The sequence below is a fragment of the Xyrauchen texanus genome, chromosome 14, assembly GCF_025860055.1.
Source record: "Xyrauchen texanus isolate HMW12.3.18 chromosome 14, RBS_HiC_50CHRs, whole genome shotgun sequence".
NCBI lineage: Eukaryota > Metazoa > Chordata > Actinopteri > Cypriniformes > Catostomidae > Xyrauchen > Xyrauchen texanus.
In genome coordinates, this window is record NC_068289.1 from 8,832,073 (window position 1) to 8,849,192 (window position 17,120).

At 38.4% G+C, this 17,120-nt stretch overlaps 1 protein-coding gene across 1 annotated transcript in view; it reads right to left on the bottom strand.

The window, feature by feature from the left end:
* Nucleotides 1-17,120, bottom strand: part of myo10l3 (myosin X, like 3) — a 95,989-nt gene that overhangs the window by 50,361 nt on the left and 28,508 nt on the right. Inside the window, exons 3-10 of the mRNA XM_052142810.1 lie at nt 8,589-8,747; nt 8,209-8,396; nt 7,628-7,762; nt 6,210-6,348; nt 6,004-6,088; nt 5,365-5,471; nt 4,540-4,669; nt 3,001-3,119 (exon numbers count right to left, since the gene is read on the bottom strand). Coding sequence (XP_051998770.1) covers nt 3,001-3,119; nt 4,540-4,669; nt 5,365-5,471; nt 6,004-6,088; nt 6,210-6,348; nt 7,628-7,762; nt 8,209-8,396; nt 8,589-8,747 — 1,062 coding nt within the window. The remainder of the gene's footprint in view (nt 1-3,000; nt 3,120-4,539; nt 4,670-5,364; nt 5,472-6,003; nt 6,089-6,209; nt 6,349-7,627; nt 7,763-8,208; nt 8,397-8,588; nt 8,748-17,120) is intronic.

Consider the following 17,120-nt stretch of genomic DNA (forward strand, 5'->3'; position numbering starts at 1 on the left):
TCTTCTGGATTTTCAAGCCCTTATTAACAGTTCAACTCATAACCCAGCAATAACCCTGTCCCACTGTTACTGAATTACAGAAGGAGAGAAAGTTAATATCTACAAATTAGCCTCTGCTATTCCTAAGAATGTCAAACTCCCCTCTATTGTTTCAGGAACACTATAATTCATCAGTCATAGACACTTCTGTCTGATTCTCAATAGTGTGCTGGCTCCAACAGAAAGACCTGAAAGAATGCCTGTTTGTGCAGGATACAGCCAATGGCAGCTGTTGCGTGAAGAAAAAAGGAGGAGAAATAAGTGCCTCTATTAAGACATGGCCCTGCTTTATGACTGCTGACACAGGCTGGGGTTAGTGGACATTGTCTTTGTTCATGAAAAGATTGCTTGTCTGTTTCTGCTGAGCCTGTCACAAAGGCTTGGGTATGCTGTACATTCAGGTCAAGATTTATGAGATAATGTGGGCTGAGGTCTCTTAGTCCTTTTTTATGGACAGTTTTGCACACCCTTTCCCTTTCTCCCCTGTCAGTCTCTCTTTTTTCCTCTCTCTCTCTCTCTTTCAATTACAACAGTTTCACATTATAAAAAACAACAACAATCTTTTGATTTTTATTCCCTTTACCATGAACTTGCATTGCGGATAAGAGGAATTTTTTAATAATGAGTTTCGAGAAGTTTTTTGGACTATGCTTCACTCTACTTCACTGACTTGTCTCGTGTTTAACTTGCATATTTGTGTAATAGACTGCCCCCATCAGGCGACTGGTAACCGCTGTCTCCACTTTTTGCCTCTATTGTGTTTTTTCTGATGAGATTTTATCACCGAGTTATTATAGCAGGAATCTGAGGGGACAAAAAACAGGAAATGGTACCAAGTCACGCAAAGACGTTTTGTCAGGCGTGTGGATGTAAGCATGTTTTTAAATGACAGTGAAGTCGGCAGTGAGTCTGAGGATGCAGAAGCAGTGCAGTAAGTGCACATCAGAGACATGCCAGAACATGATGGGTAACAAAAAAAATCCTTTACCACAACTATTTGACATTTTGAAATCACTCCCAAAAGTTATGTAAAATGTAAATTAACCAAATCGAATTGGTGCATAAATGTAGAGTGTGAGGTCACAGATGTGTGTTTATTGGCATTACAGTGAGGAAAATAAGTATTTGAACACCCTGCTATTTTGCAAGTTCTCCCACTTAGAAATCATGGAGGGGTCTGAAATTGTCATCGTAGGTGCATGTCCACTGTGAGAGACAAAATCTAAAAAAAAAAATCCAGAAATCACAATGTATGATTTTTTAACTATTTATTTGTATGATACAGCTGCAAATAAGTATTTGAACACCTGAGAAAATCAATGTTAATATTTGGTACAGTAGCCTTTGTTTGCAATTAAACGTTTCCTGTAGTTTTTCACCAGGTTTGCACACACTGCAGGAGGGATTTTGGCCCACTCCTCCACACAGATCTTCTCTAGATCAGTCAGGTTTCTGGGCTGTCGCTGAGAAACACAGAGTTTGAGCTCCCTCCAAAGATTCTCTATTGGGTTTAGGTCTGGAGACTGGCTAGGCCACGCCAGAACCTTGATATGCTTCTTACAGAGCCACTCCTTGGTTATCCTGGCGGTGTGCTTCGGGTCATTGTCATGTTGGAAGACCCAGCCTCGACCCATCTTCAATGCTCTAACTGAGGGAAGGAGGTTGTTCCCCAAAATCTCGCAATACATGGCCCCTGTCATCCTCTCCTTAATACAGTGCAGTCAGCCCTGTCCCATGTGCAGAAAAACACCCCCAAAGCATGATGCTACCACCCCCATGCTTCACAGTAGGGATGGTGTTCTTGGGATGGTACTCATCATTCTTCTTCCTCCAAACACGGTTAGTGGAATTATGACCAAAAAGTTATATTTTGGTCTCATCTGACCATTACTTTCTCCCATGACTCCTCTGGATCATCCAAATGGTCATTGGCAAACTTAAGATGGGCCTTGACATGTGCTGGTTTAAGCAGGGGAACCTTCCGTGCCATGCATGATTTCAAACCATGACGTCTTAGTGTATTACCAACAGTAACCTTGGAAACGGTGGTCCCAGCTCTTTTCAGGTCATTGACCAGCTCCTCCCGTGTAGTTCTGGGCTGATTTCTCACCTTTCTTAGGATCATTGAGACCCCACGAGGTGAGATCTTGCATGGAGCCCCAGTCCGAGGGAGATTGACAGTCATGTTTAGCTTCTTCCATATTCTAATGATTGCTCCAACAGTGGACCTTTTTTCACCAAGCTGCTTGGCAATTTCCCGTAGCCATTTCCAGCCTTGTGGAGGTGTACAATTTTGTCTCTAGTGTCTTTGGACAGCTCTTTGGTCTTGGCCATGTTAGTAGTTGGATTCTTACTGATTGTATGGGGTGGACAGGTGTCTTTATGCAGCTAACGACCTCAAACAGGTGCATCTAATTTAGGATAATAAATGGAGTGGAGGTGGACATTTTAAAGGCAGACTAACAGGTCTTTGAGGGTCAGAATTCTAGCTGATAGACAGGTGTTCAAATACTTATTTGCAGCTGTATCATACAAATAAATAGTTAAAGAATCATACATTGTGATTTCTGGATTTTTTTTTCTAGATTATGTCTCTTCACAGTGGACATGCACCTACGATGACAATTTCAGACCCCTCCATGATTTCCAAGTGGGAGAACTTGCAAAATAGCAGGGTGTTCAAATACTTATTTTCCTCACTGTATGTAATGCCTTTAAATTATCATTGGACAAGCCACTTTCAGATACAAAACTATCTGTTTATTATAATTATTATTAACAATAATAATAATAATAATAATAATAATAATAATATATAATATATATATATATATATATATATTTCTTTCTTTTTTTATTTTTTTTTTCACAAATACGTTTTTGAAATCTCCCTGGAATCTCACTTATCATTGTTTCAAACTTTACCTAAACCTGGATGGATGAATGGATGGATGTGTTTACCTGTTCCACAGTGAGTGGTGAGCAGATCTCTTCTCCTCTCAGAATCATGGAGCGCTGAGTCAGAACCTCAGACAGCTGGAAGGTGTCGAGCCCCAGTAGATCACTGACAACACTGACTACTGTAATTTAAAAAAACACACACTGCATTAGACATAAAGGGATAGTTCACCCAAAAATGAAAATTCATCATTTACTCACCCTCATGCCATCCCAGATGTGTGACTTTCTTTCTTCTGCAGAACACAAATTAGGATTTTTAGAAGAGTATCTCAGCTCTGTTGGTCCATAAAATGCTAATTAATGGTGACCAGGCCTTTAAAGCTCCAAAAAGGAGATAAAGTAAACTAACATAACCCATAAGACTCCAGTGGTTTAATCAATGTCTTCTGAAGCTATACAGTTGGTTTGGGGTGAGAACAGACCAAAATATAACTCCTTTTTCACTGTACATTTGGGTGATCATCATTTTAAGCTCGATTACACTTCCTATAGCTCCAACTAGCGCTCATGCGTCAAGCACTAGGAGGCGTAATCAAGCCTGAAATCATGATCGTGCCTAGAGACTGCAATGACAAGAGGTACAGTGAAACATTAGTTATGTTTTGGTCTGTTCTCACCCAAAACCAACTTGATCACTTCAGAACACACTGAATAAACCACTGGAGTCTTATGGATTACTTTAATGCTGACTTTATCTCCTTTTTGGAGCTTTTGGAGTTCTGTTCCATTCACTTGCATTGTATGGACCTACAGAGCTGAAATAAAATCTTAATTTGTGTTCTGCAGAAGACAGAATGTCAAACACATCTGGGATGGCATGTGCATGATTAAATGATGAGAGAATTTCATTTTTTGGATGAACTAACTCTTTCAGTTATACAAATGTGTAAATTGTGCATGCATTTATGCTTAATGGAATCTAGGCAGAGAATACTACCAGGGTTATGTCTCTGTGGCCTAAAGTGCACTGTGTACACGAAAGGTGAATTTTGTAATAATATACTGGTCACTCTCTCCATAATTAAAGTCAACAATGACTTAATTAAATTTAAACTTAATTTTGGTCTGTTCTTCACACAAAACTATCATATGACTTCATAAGACCACTTTTAAGATACTTTTATGGTACTTTTTTGTCATTTTGGAACTCGACAGCCCCAAACCCATTTCACTTTTGAGTGAACATTCCCTTAAATGATCTGACAAGGTCAAAGCTGGCACTGATCTTAATCTGTACCCAGGTACACTGACGTTATTGACACATCTTGGAACAAGTCCAGAATTAAGATAAGCAATCACCCCTTTGAAATGAGGTTAAATGCAATTGACAGAGTGAATTCTGACACATGTTGCAGCGTGCCTCTGCACGCACAAGTCATTGTAGGCCAGTACTCATGCCTCCTGACAGATAAAATATAGACTGACATTGTGTGCCAGGACCACAGGTGCTATTCAATAGTTTCTTCCACTAAGACAACTATTATAGAAACATGTATGCACGCTAGTGGTGCTTCCGCCAAAAGCTTATCTGTCTCGAACCTCCTTTAGTGGTGATCTGAGCACCCCCGGCGGTCATGAACTCGATGTTGCCAATCTGTAAGACCCCAGACAGCAGCTTAAAGACGTCCCGGATCTCTTCCTCAGTGAACTCCATCACCTTTAATGCTTCCTAAAATCGTTAAACAGAAAAAAGACATCAGCATTCTATTATATCTTGACATTTTAAACAGATATGGTTGATAATGACAGAAAATTAATGGAGACAGAAAGGGGGAATGGCATCAAAAACATTGCAGGTCAAACTTGAACCTGCATCGGCCGGATGAGCACCAAGGCTCGATGCGTAAAGAGAAGTGAGTGTCTCATTGTGTTTATATTCAGTATACAGTGTGGTTAAGAGGTTTTGTTGTTATCCTGACATGAATATTGTTACTTGACCAATAAAAATAAATTTAATTGTGAAATAGAACAAATATGCCATCACTTTGAACATACTTCTTTTTCGAAAAGGTAATAAAATATAAGTGTTACATAATTTCTTTTTGATAATTCTTTAACGTAATTCTTTAATTAAACAAGCCCCTAACTGCAGTTGCATACATTAAATAGTTTACAAAAAAAGAGATGATGTAGCGCCCTCTAGTGGGAGATCTTTAAAGTCCAATAAAAGACTTGGAGGTTTCATAAAATATAGCACACAGACAAATAATAAAGACTATTAATGCTAATACAGCATTACCTCCTGTGTGTTCATGAGACAAGAAACAGTCTGAGAGTCAAGAATGTTGTTAAAGACAATAAGTTTAATCAACAAACCCAAAAAAATACATGATAAAAGACAATGTGTCATTCACAATGACTCACCATCACACTCTCATAGAGCTGTTTGTCATCCAGACTCCTGTCTTTTACACAGCCTGATTGATTCAGGTAGTGATACGCCTCAGGAGAATCAGCCAGCATATACATTTCTGACCAGAGAGAAAAAGAAAAAACAAAGTTCAGGCTAGTAGATAAAGGATAATATTAATAACTGGTTTGTAATGTTTGGTCACACTTCACTGAGTTTATGTTTCACATGATCTTTTGATTTAAAGGCTTATGCTTAAATACCGGTATTTAAAATCAGTTTTGTAGAAAAATATTAATTGTGCCTATGTATGAATTTTTGTTCATGATTTTTTTTTTTTGGGTGAGTTGGACCGATGTTGCCCATGAAGCTGGTTAAGATGATGTCCTTAGTGTGCAGAGCTCTAATCTAGACAAAGGGTTGATGCTATGAATCGGATAAAATATGACATGATTTTGATTTCATTTTCATTGACTTCATTCCCATACTTCCATTTGTGTCATTTCCTATTTTGTTTTGCTTTATGACTTCACTATTATTCTAAGATGTACTAAGTTATAATAAAGAATGAGTAGATGTGTCAAAACATTTGACTGAAGTGCATTTGTTTTGGCATGGTATATTCTCTTCTCCTTCATTGAGAGACATCTCACCTCTGTGCTCACGGTTAGCACCTGACAACAAGGCATAGAAAATATGATAGTTCCTCTCTCCCGGATTCTGCCGGACAACTCGGTTCTGGAATGTAATTTAAAATGTTAAGCATTTACAGGAAAATGTATCTGTGAGACAAGAATATATTATATGTGCAGGGCTATAACGATCTTGTATTACATTAGCAAATCAAAAAGATAGCTACCTTTTCAAGTAAATAATCAATAATACAGCCACCCTGGATGTTGCCACTCTGAGAGAAGTGAAGCTGAATGAACTTGCCAAAGCGACTGGAGTTGTTGTTGTAAACCGTTTTTGCATTTCCAAATGCCTCCATTATTGGACTGGAACAGAAGATCAAAATAAAAGTGATAAAATCGAAGGAAGATAACAATGTAGATGAGTATAAAGTATGTGTCAGAAATTAACCTTCTATAGCTATTGTTTTGATTTAGCGCCATACAACACAGCGTGCTACTACACTACTAGCGTGTTTTGAGTCCCATAGACATACTACACCAACCCCTAACTCTAACCCTAACCCTAACCTTACCTTACAAAAAATTATCATGGTTTTACTACAGTAACCATAGTATCACTAGTATTTTGTAGTTAAGTTATAGAATCCACAAAAATAAACATGGTGACTATATTAACATTATATAACTGTAGTAAAACCATGGTATACTGCATTAAAACTATGACCTCTTCCAAAAACTGGTTACTACAATATTAACTATGGTTAATTTGACCCAGATCAAACCCTTTTCTGAAGTCCCTGATTTCACTGTGACTAATTCACTTCGAGGTAATCAACCTTTAAAGGGACAGTTCACCCCAAAAAATTAAAATTCTCATCATTTACTCACCCTCATGCCATCTCAGATGTGTATGACATTTTCAATTCAGCAGAACACAAACAAAGATTTTTAGAAGAATATTTCAGCTCTGTAGGTCCATGGTGGCAGAAACTTGAAGCTCCAAAAAGCATATAAAGGCAGCATAAAAGTAATCCATAAGACTCCAGAGGTTTAATCCATGTCTTCTGAAGCGATATGATAAGTGTGGGTGAGAAACAGATAAATATTTAAGACTTTTTTTTTTACTATAATTCTTACTTTCACTTTCACATTCTTCTTATTTTGTTTTTGTGATTCGCCTTCTCTGTGCACATCACCACCTACTGGGCAGGGAGGAGAATTTATAGGAATAAAGCACTTCAATATTGATCTGTTTCTCACCCACATCTGAAGATATAGATTTAACCACTTGAGTCGATAGATTAAATTTATGCTGCCTTTATGTGCTTTTTGGACCTTCAAAATTCTAGCCACCACTCACTTGTATTGTATGGGCCTACAGAGCTGAGATATTCTACTAAAAATATTTGTGTTTCCACCAGACTATTTGAGTGCAAATAGCAGTACTGTGTGCCATGTGCTATTTACACCTAGCTCAAATAGTAACTCTGTTTAAATATTTAATATAATATAAAAATAAAAAAAATGTAAAAGCTTGACACTTTTGGGGGTTAATTGTTTAGAGTCTACCCTGGTATAAAGTATACTGTATGTGACAGTGTGTGTGAGTGTGTGTGTGTGTGTGTGTGTGTGTGTGTGTTACCTGCTCTTTACGATGGCCTGCTCCACCCGTGTGGTTTTCTCTGAGAGTGGAGAGCCTGTCGAGTTTTGACTCATGACAGACAGAAACTTCAGCAGCAGTTTGGTGCTTTCCGTCTTCCCAGCACCACTCTCTCCACTTTCAACAAACACACAGCACATGTTAATACAAATGATCACTGCAACAGTGCACTTTTGGAGTTTTTGTTTCAAGTTTATTTTTTTTCTTCTTCTTTTTTCCCCCTCTAATTTCAAAAGTGTTGTTTAAAAAAAATGAAAACCACTGTACTAAGCTTTATAAATCCAATGTAATCCATTTCTAGATTCAGTGGATGTGCTCTGATTGGATTACAGTCCTTTGGAATAGTACATTACCAGAACAGCTATGTACATCAGTCATTTTGTGTGCACAAAATACCAACAAAAACTCTAGTGAGTTTTATATCAAGCACATCTGATTAACTATCCATTAAAATTGCAATTTAATTCCTTAAAAATCTCTTTATACTCCATGACAGAATTTTCATGTCATGTGATTACTTTAACTCCAAGATAGTAGCCAATGTAGAACTAGCTGGACGTTACCTGATGAGCACACACTGACTATCATGCCTCTTCCACAGACAGCGGTAACACTCGTTAGCCACAGCAAAAATATGTGGAGGTAGTTCACCCAGGTGATGTTTGCTGTACACGTTCACCGCCTCTGTGTCATAAAGACCTGCAATCTTTTTATAAGGATTCACAGCTGCCAGGATGGAGCCAATGTTAGTCTGCAAGGAAAATGGCCACCAATCAGAACAAAAAACGAATAGCTTACAGTGTTTACATTTTTGATCCATTATGTGAGAGGATGTATGGAAATATGGGGGGGACAACACTTCTTTAAACATGAACATGTGTGTCTAATGCAACAACGCCTGCTGTGTGCAAATATGTGGTTGTGTATAAAAAACATAGCTTACATAAATGAGGTCCTTTTGGTAGCGCAGGTAGAGGTTATGCATGATGGCGGCCTCATGTAATTCGGCCAGAGTGGACATGTCCTCCACTCCACTGATGCTGGTGGGATGCATTGGGAACACCTTGAGCCTATTCACCTCACCCAGATCCAGAGTGATCACCTTTAACACACACAAACACAAAAAGATGGATTAGCAACACATACAGTGGCAAGAGAAAGTATGTGAACCCTTTGGAATTGGCATGAATTGGTCATAAAATGTGATCTCATCTTCATCAAAGTCACAAGTATAGACAAACATCAATGTGTTTAAGCTAACAGCACATAAACAATTATAATCTTTCACGTGTTTATTGAACACATCCTATTAAACATTCACAGTGTTGTGGAAAAAGTAAGTGAACCATTGGATTTAATAACTGGTCAATCCTCCTTTGGCAACAATGACCTCAACCAAGCGTTTAAGGTAGCTGCGTATTAGACCTGTACAACATTCAGAAGGAATTTTGGACCATTCTTTTTTACAGAACTGCTATATTCTTAGGATGTCTGGTGTGTTATCTTCTATTGGGTTAAAGTCTGGGCTTTGACTGGGCCACTCCAAAGGGTGAATTTTCTTTTTTTGAAGCCATTCTGTAGTGGATTTACTTCAATGTTTAGGGTCATTGTCCTGATGCATTACCCAAATTCTACTAACCTTCAGCTGGCACAAAGCCTCCCTAGCATTTTCCTTATCCTGTAGGATATCTTGATAAACTTGAAAATTAATTTTTCTCTCGATGATTGTAAGTGGTATAGGCCCCGAAGCAGCAAAGCATCCTCAAATCATGATGCTCCCTTCAACGTACTTCACCATTGGGATGATGTTTTTATGTTGGTATGCGGTGCCCTTTTTATGCCATACGTAGTGCTGCATGTTCTTCCCAAACAATTAAATCTCTAGTTTTATCAGCCCACAAAACATTCTCCCAGTAGCATTGTGGAGTGTCAAGGTGACTTTTGCCAAACTTCAGACAGCGGCTTCCTTCGTGGTGTCCTGCCATGGACACAATGTCTGTTTAATGTTTTCCATTTAGTAGACATTTCATGAATAGAGATGTTAACCAGTTCCAATGATTCCTTCAAGTCTTTAGCTGTTACTCCATTTCATTGAGCATTTTGCGGTGTGCCCTTTGAGTCCAGATAGAGCTGATTTACAGCAGTATATGTGACAGGGGTATATGTGCCTGTAGCTTGTTTTACTGATTTGCCCAGGCCTGCTCGTTCTCTCCGTCTCTCTTTCTGCCAAGTTGTGTCACATACCTGAAACTATACCCCCCATGACATCTTCAGAGCACTCCCATTACTTTTACTGTCCTGAACTCTTCCTCCACGATCTGTCCTCAGATATACTATGACACACTACGTTATGTGAAAGTACAAGGGTAACGTCTCTATTACACACTGCATTTGAATTGGTTCTTTTTAATCTACCTAACTGATGTCCTAGAGGGATGAGGATTTAATTAATTTGCTGAATCATACAGACAACATCTTGTGTATTTACAGTAATGCACTTTATGCCATTATTCACTAATGCAAAATAAATCACACTTTTCTGGTAACGGGCCGCTTCACCATCCTGATTCCCCACAGCGATTTGGAAGGAGTTGTGTATTATTATAAGCAATTGTACATTGTTATATTGTGTGTACACACACACACACACACACACATAAATATTTTTAAAGATGTTGTTCCGTAAGTGTTCCTTGTGTGAGAGGCACATCCCGTTGTTAGATCAGCATGAGAGCTGCATTCACTGTCTGGGCCGCGCCCACGCAGAGTAAGCTCTCATGGAGACAGATTGCCCTCACTGTGAAGGCATGAGTCTCAAGATGCTTCGCTAGCGAATTGCCCTCGTTCTGAGGGACGATTCAGTTTCCCGCGCTCTCCCACCCGCCTCTCCTGTGACACCCGATGCATCAAACGAGGAGGCACTGTGGGGCCGCAAGGTCTTTCAGGATGAATTTGAAGTGGTCCTCGTGTTGGTCACTCCCCTTGAACCCCTCAATCTCCATGTAACGCATCTATGCCGATATATTATGTGTATGACAAGCTCCGGTCCTCAGGAGTGCAAGGCCTCGTCTCGTTCGGTGGTTCTGATGCTGGGGATGATGACAATGTCATGTCTATCGCTGCATCAGGTGAGTGGTTAGAGTATTACTTTACCGCCCCTTCACCCAGCAAATGTGAAAAGCGTGTATGCACCACTGACAAGAAAATGCTTTGCATCCTTTCAAGAGCGACCGAAGAGCGTGTTATCGAGTGGTCTTCTCCAGAGGGACCTACACAATCTCACCTTGATGAATAGTTCCTGCAGTCCGGAAGCCATCAAGTGACCGCATCCCGTAGATCTGCCCTGTTCTTCCCTGAAGTTTATAACGACCTGTCAAAATACTGGCACGCTGGAATAAACCAAAATACTGGTTTATTCACATGAATTATTAAGCCTGCTGTCCCACTGCGCGAATGTGTGGCAAGACCTCACGGGCATGTCAGAGCTGGTGTTTACAATGATCGAGCACAATCTGTCGGTGTTGAGTGCACATACTGCGACACACACAGCGGGATTTGCAGCTGTTATTACCTCATTCCTGAAAAGGATTGCAGGCTTCGGCCCATTCTAGTTCTGAGATGTTTGATTCGCTCCATCCATCCTCGGGCCTGACTTGCATCAATAGATCTGAAGGAAACGTACTTCATGTACGTATTGCACCGCGTTACAGCCAGTTTTTTTTTTTAGATTAGCATTCGAGGGAACTGTATATCAATTTAAAGTCCTTCATTTCAGTCTGTCTCTGGCTCACCGCATGTTCAATATATGTATCGATGCAGTGCTCGCCCCATAGAAAATGAATGGTGTATCTGTGTTTTGAATTACCTCATTGATAGGTTATTACAAGACAATCAGAGGCACTACTGATCGAACACAGAGACTTGCTGCTTTTCCATATGGAAAATCTGGTCTAATGTCAACTGGGCAAAAAGCACACTGTTCCCCAGCACGTATATCTCCTTTATAGGAGTTAGTTGAATGCCCACCTTTTGAACGAGCATGTACAGCCCATTCTTCTGTGTCTGTATCAGTTCCAACTGAAAAAACATGACCACTGAAGTAATTTTCATGTGTATCGTGGTATCTCGCCACTGTCTGGCTGCTCTAGCACCATGGACAGCGCCAGCCTTTTACCAACAAGGTGTTATGCTGGGTCAAGTTTCAAAAAGAATATGCTGACCACAAATACTATCATTTACATGCAGTAATTTATCAGATGCTTTTATCCAAACTGACTTACAAATGAGAAACATAGCAAGCAATTTGTCATAAACAAATTTAATTTCTGCAGAATCGCACTGCTAAGTTCTCAAAGTGGATGGAGTAGAATAAAGCAAGCGTCAAATGAGAATTTATTTACTGAACAGCATGGCGGCTACAAATCAAATAGTGAGCAGATAGAATAGAGCTAATACATTGACAGTGTCTATGATCATGTCGGTGCCCCAGGTAAGAGTATACTGTTGCATTCAACAAATTAACACATACTGTTATTAGCACATTACAGGCATTCAGACATAACAATGGGTTTCAGTGTTGATAGTGTGCCAGTAAGCAGGAACATCACCTCTGATGGCTCAGCAATGGACCTGTGAGTATTAGGTCATCAATAAAACATTAAAGATCAAGCAGTGCAGTCAGTGCTGTCCTACACTGGATAAATAAATGACATTTACTGGAATCTGTACCGATTATATGATTATTTGCTAAATATTATTTGTGTTACAATATGCTGCTATCTATTGTAAAATACCATAATCCCACTAATGTATTGTTGTGTTTAACAGAACAGCTTCCATTGTCCTGGATTATTTCTCTTCCCTTACTACCAAGACTTCCTCCAATACTTTATGCGCATAGAGATTTAAAGGTGTATTTAAATTTTTTTTCCCTCTTTAAAAAAGTTTTGCCCCTAAAGAAATTAATACTTTTGAAAAGTATATTTTAAATGAGAAAATGACTTATAAATAGCACACATGACCAACTGAATACTACTCACTATATATTGGTAAACTGACAATTATCAGACACTTTTTATCTCTGAACAAATCAGTAATGGCTGCCTGCGAATAGTGCATTTCTACAATGGCATAGACAACAGAGAGCATTTATTTTTTTGCATAAAGCTGAGTTAAGTCCAAGATGACTGCCATAACAGCCAGCGCAACTTAAATAAAAAAACTCAAAAAACTTTTTTGTTTTGGTTTCTTTTCATGGAATGTCTTGAAATTGCTTTTAAACTTTATTTAATTTGACATTTTTGTAGTTGGCAAATAATATACAGTATGATTTGCATGCAAAATTGCAATCTTTTAAATGTATTCTATTTAAAATCTTAATATTCGATAGGTGCTTTCATGGTCTCCCAAATATAAAGTGCACAAATATCCTCAATGCACTCCATGAGCAAAGGCACACTCTCCTAAACGTGCTTGTGCATGTGAGCACATCTGCTAAATGCATTGATCCAGAGTTATTAAGCACACAATCAATGCTTTCCTAAAGTGGCCTTTTCTCTGAGGGCAGGGCCACTCATAACGATATACCCCATTGTGACCACAAGATGAAATAAAACAAGGTATATATGAGAAACCCATCTATGTAGAAGCAGTAATAAATACAATTCTAAAGAATGTACTAAATGTACTGTGTAACCCAGTTTATGACTATGTTACAACTAAGCAAAGAGAGATTTCTACTGTACACATATTAGCAAATCTAGGGTCTGCAATCTGTGTAATGAAAAATATAATCATTGCTTTGCACGGAATACAGTTCTCATTAATTTGATCATTTACTAAATAACTATTGTTCTAGCTCATTTTTGTTAAGTTTAAAGAAGTAAAAGTGATCAATTGACAAGTGATAACGTGCCATAAAGATACTGGCATCACTCTTCCATGCAAATGTCCTGCCTGAGGCTTTGTGTTTAAAAGACCACACCCTGCTGTATTGTATAGGGAATATATGAATATGTATGATGTGTGTGCAGGAAGGATAGGGATGGCCTAGTTGTGAGCAGACACATGAGCCCAGCTTACATGGCTATATTCTTCACAGGAAACAGTCTACTCTCTACCCATCCGCTGTACCAGGGCAGAGACACACCCTGCACAAAGCCATCCAAGCAAAACACAGGGTTTGCTTCTTTACAACACCATGATGTGAAATAGAGCTGAAAGCAGGGTAGATGGTTGAAGGAATACATACAATATCTATTCAATAGGTTTCATTTGAATTAAATTAAATATGGTGTCTACCTTAATCAAGGTGAACAGTATCTTGTTTTCGTCAACATTTTGTTCTGATAAAATTGTCTATATAAAAAATGCACAAACACTTGATCTCTAATGAATTAAAGATTATGGCAGAAGGCCAAGTGAGGATACATCTCTGATCGTTATTAATACATTATCAATGAAAAGCTTCTTACTCTCTTAATTAAGTTTCTAAAATAATAACTTTAATAAATGTTTCAATAAATAAAATACATTTTATTTCATTATAATATTCATTGCTCATTCTCTGTTTTTTAGCCTGTATGAGTGAAAGAAAAAATAATCTGGTGCACTCCTTCAAATTCTTCAAAACTCTCGGCAGGTTATTGGATCAAGAGAGGTAAAATAATTCTGTGGCGCTCTTCTGCATGGCTGAGGAGTGTGCTAATGTTTTGAGAGGGGGTCACATTCTGGTTGCATCCCGTAGTATTTTTTTGCGGGACATTGTTAGGAGGAGGTTCTTCTGTAGAAGCTTGAGCTCGACCGTGACCTCAGACCTGTGTGTGTTAACAGTGATAAATTAGCAGTGTGTCAGTGGAGTGTCACTTTCTCCACGCTTCCCTGAACTCTGTCTATAACTCACACACAGCCTCTTGATCTCTGTTGACCCCTGCTTTGCCATGGATGCCATAGTAAGCTCATTAAATAATACTGGCAGCTTCATATATATAGAGTCTTAGACGGTTTGGCACGTTAAAGAGACAATTCACCCATATATGAAAAATCTTCTGAAGACATGCAAATTCATTTTTAATTTTAAAAGTCATTATTCACTATACCCCTTCAATAAGCTGCTATCTGAAGAACTGCTTTGATTCAGTCTTCATTCATTATTAATGCATGTAAAAGAGCAGCCAGTACAATCTAAATTTTTTTTAAAAATAGAACAGGGGCTATCAAGCTCAAAAACGATGAAGAAAATAAAAGTAACATTTTCTAACTTCACTGTCAGCTATTGCATAACTTCAGAAGACTTGGAAAACAGCACATATTGACCATAATGTCATTTGGACCATATTTTGTAAGTTTGGCCAGGATATTCCTAAAATTTCACCTTTTGTGTTCCATAAAAAACAATTACACCATATGGATTTGGAAAAACGTGAGTTCAAGTAAATAAGGACATAATTATAATGTTTGGGTAAACTAATCCACTAAAGAAGTGATAGTAGACTTTTTATTTTTATCTGATCCCAAGTGGACAATGCAAAATGGAGGTCTCAACAAGGTCTAAAACGTTATGTGATCGGATCACAAAAACCACAAATGGAGGTAGTCAAAAATGTATGTGACCAGATCGCATTTGAGGTGTAAACACTAATCCATCCTAAATATGTCCATGACAGCAGTGAAGCGCCACCCATCACTTGTCAATCAACTGCTGTGCTAGAACATGTGTTTAAAATTTTGGAAATAACCGAAAGATCTTCTTCAGTATGTCTGATATCAACATGCAGAGACGCAGATGAGAAGCACACACATCTGAAGCCCAACTAACACAGGTACTCCAATATTTTTGTTTTTTATAAATATATAGAAAAATATTCTTTTCGTTTGTGCTTAGACCAATTTCAAATGCATCTGGAGAAACAGCACACCAGCTTTATTTGCGATTTTCTTGTCTTGAAGTACAGGTCTCTGCTGAACAATTAAGAGAGTTTCCCAATCTTTGGGGATTTTTAAACCATGATGGCTGATTTTCAACTATCTAATAAAAGTAGGGAATATCAATGTAATAATCAGTGGCCGTTTCCAAACCAGGATGGGCGTTTCTCAACTATCCAATAAAAGTAGGAAATCTCAGAGTAATAGGCTAATCTTGTAAGAGGATGTAAAGCACCCATCCTGGTTTGAAAATTCCCATTGAAATTTCCATTTTTGTCAAGCTTGCGATTTATTGTCATGCAGTAACACACTGACATAGTGACTAATGGATGTCGTCATCAAATCAGAGACCCTCCCCTCCAAATCCAAACAAAAGTGGTCACAGGAGATGCATTTAAGCTACCAGGTGTAAAAATCTATGTGTCTCGCCTGACCACATGTGATCCAAAACGCATCTTAATATCAGGTGTAAATGGGGTCATGGAGATCACTAATAAGCATGCAAATTCATGGCTATTCATGTGCACAATAAACTGGTGAATGATGAGGCCGTTCACAAAGAGAACCAGAATCGACATCCTGTAGCAAGATGGTCCCTGTGTTCTATCTATGTTTTATAGAACATGTCATTAACAATCTGGCATAGGAGCAGGGCATGCTAACAGGCAGGAAAAGATCATTCCTGCCTACTTCCATGACACTCTATTGTACCTATAGTCAATGATGTTGAGGTCTGGGACTTAAGACCACTACAGAACCTTTGAGAGAAACCTGGAATGAGTTGAAGTTACCTTTGTATTTTTCTATGTATCTTGCCAAATTTTCTTGTCTAAGGCGCTCTCTGTTATTTTTCTTTGGTCTACCTGATTTTCATATCTTGAGATATCTTTATAAATCCCACAGTCACCGCACCTCAACATCATTGAGCCAATGTTGGTAAAACTCAAATGTGCAGTTCATGAAAGGCAACTGAAGAACTTACAGTACCTGGAGACTAAATGATTGAGCAGCTTTCCCACTCAAGACAAACAGGGGAAAACTCAACTACCAAAAAGGCTGCAAACAGTCATTGATGCTCATAGGGTGAACACATGATATTAAAACCTAAGGGAATGTAAACTTACTTAAACTTATTTTTTTTTAAATAGCTTCCTCTGGGCAGTGCTAAATAAAAATGCTGTTTTAATTATCTGTTATTTAAAATAATAAATAAAAAGATAAACATCTTTCATATTCCGCAAGTTATATAAGCAGAACTGTATATTGCATTAAGAAATTCTGAATTAACAAAGCAAAGCACAGAGAACACATGTTGACACATCTGATGTATATACTGTATCAGTATATATATATACATACATACATACATACACACACTATATATATATTCTGACCTGCATTCTCTCTCTTTCTTGCTCATTGTGCTTTCAGAACAGGATTTCCTCCAGACACAAAGGTCTAACACAGAGCCACACTGATTAAACATGGTGACTGCTTTACGGACATTCCTGCTACTCATACAAAAGGTATTTTTCTATCTCTGAGAAACAGA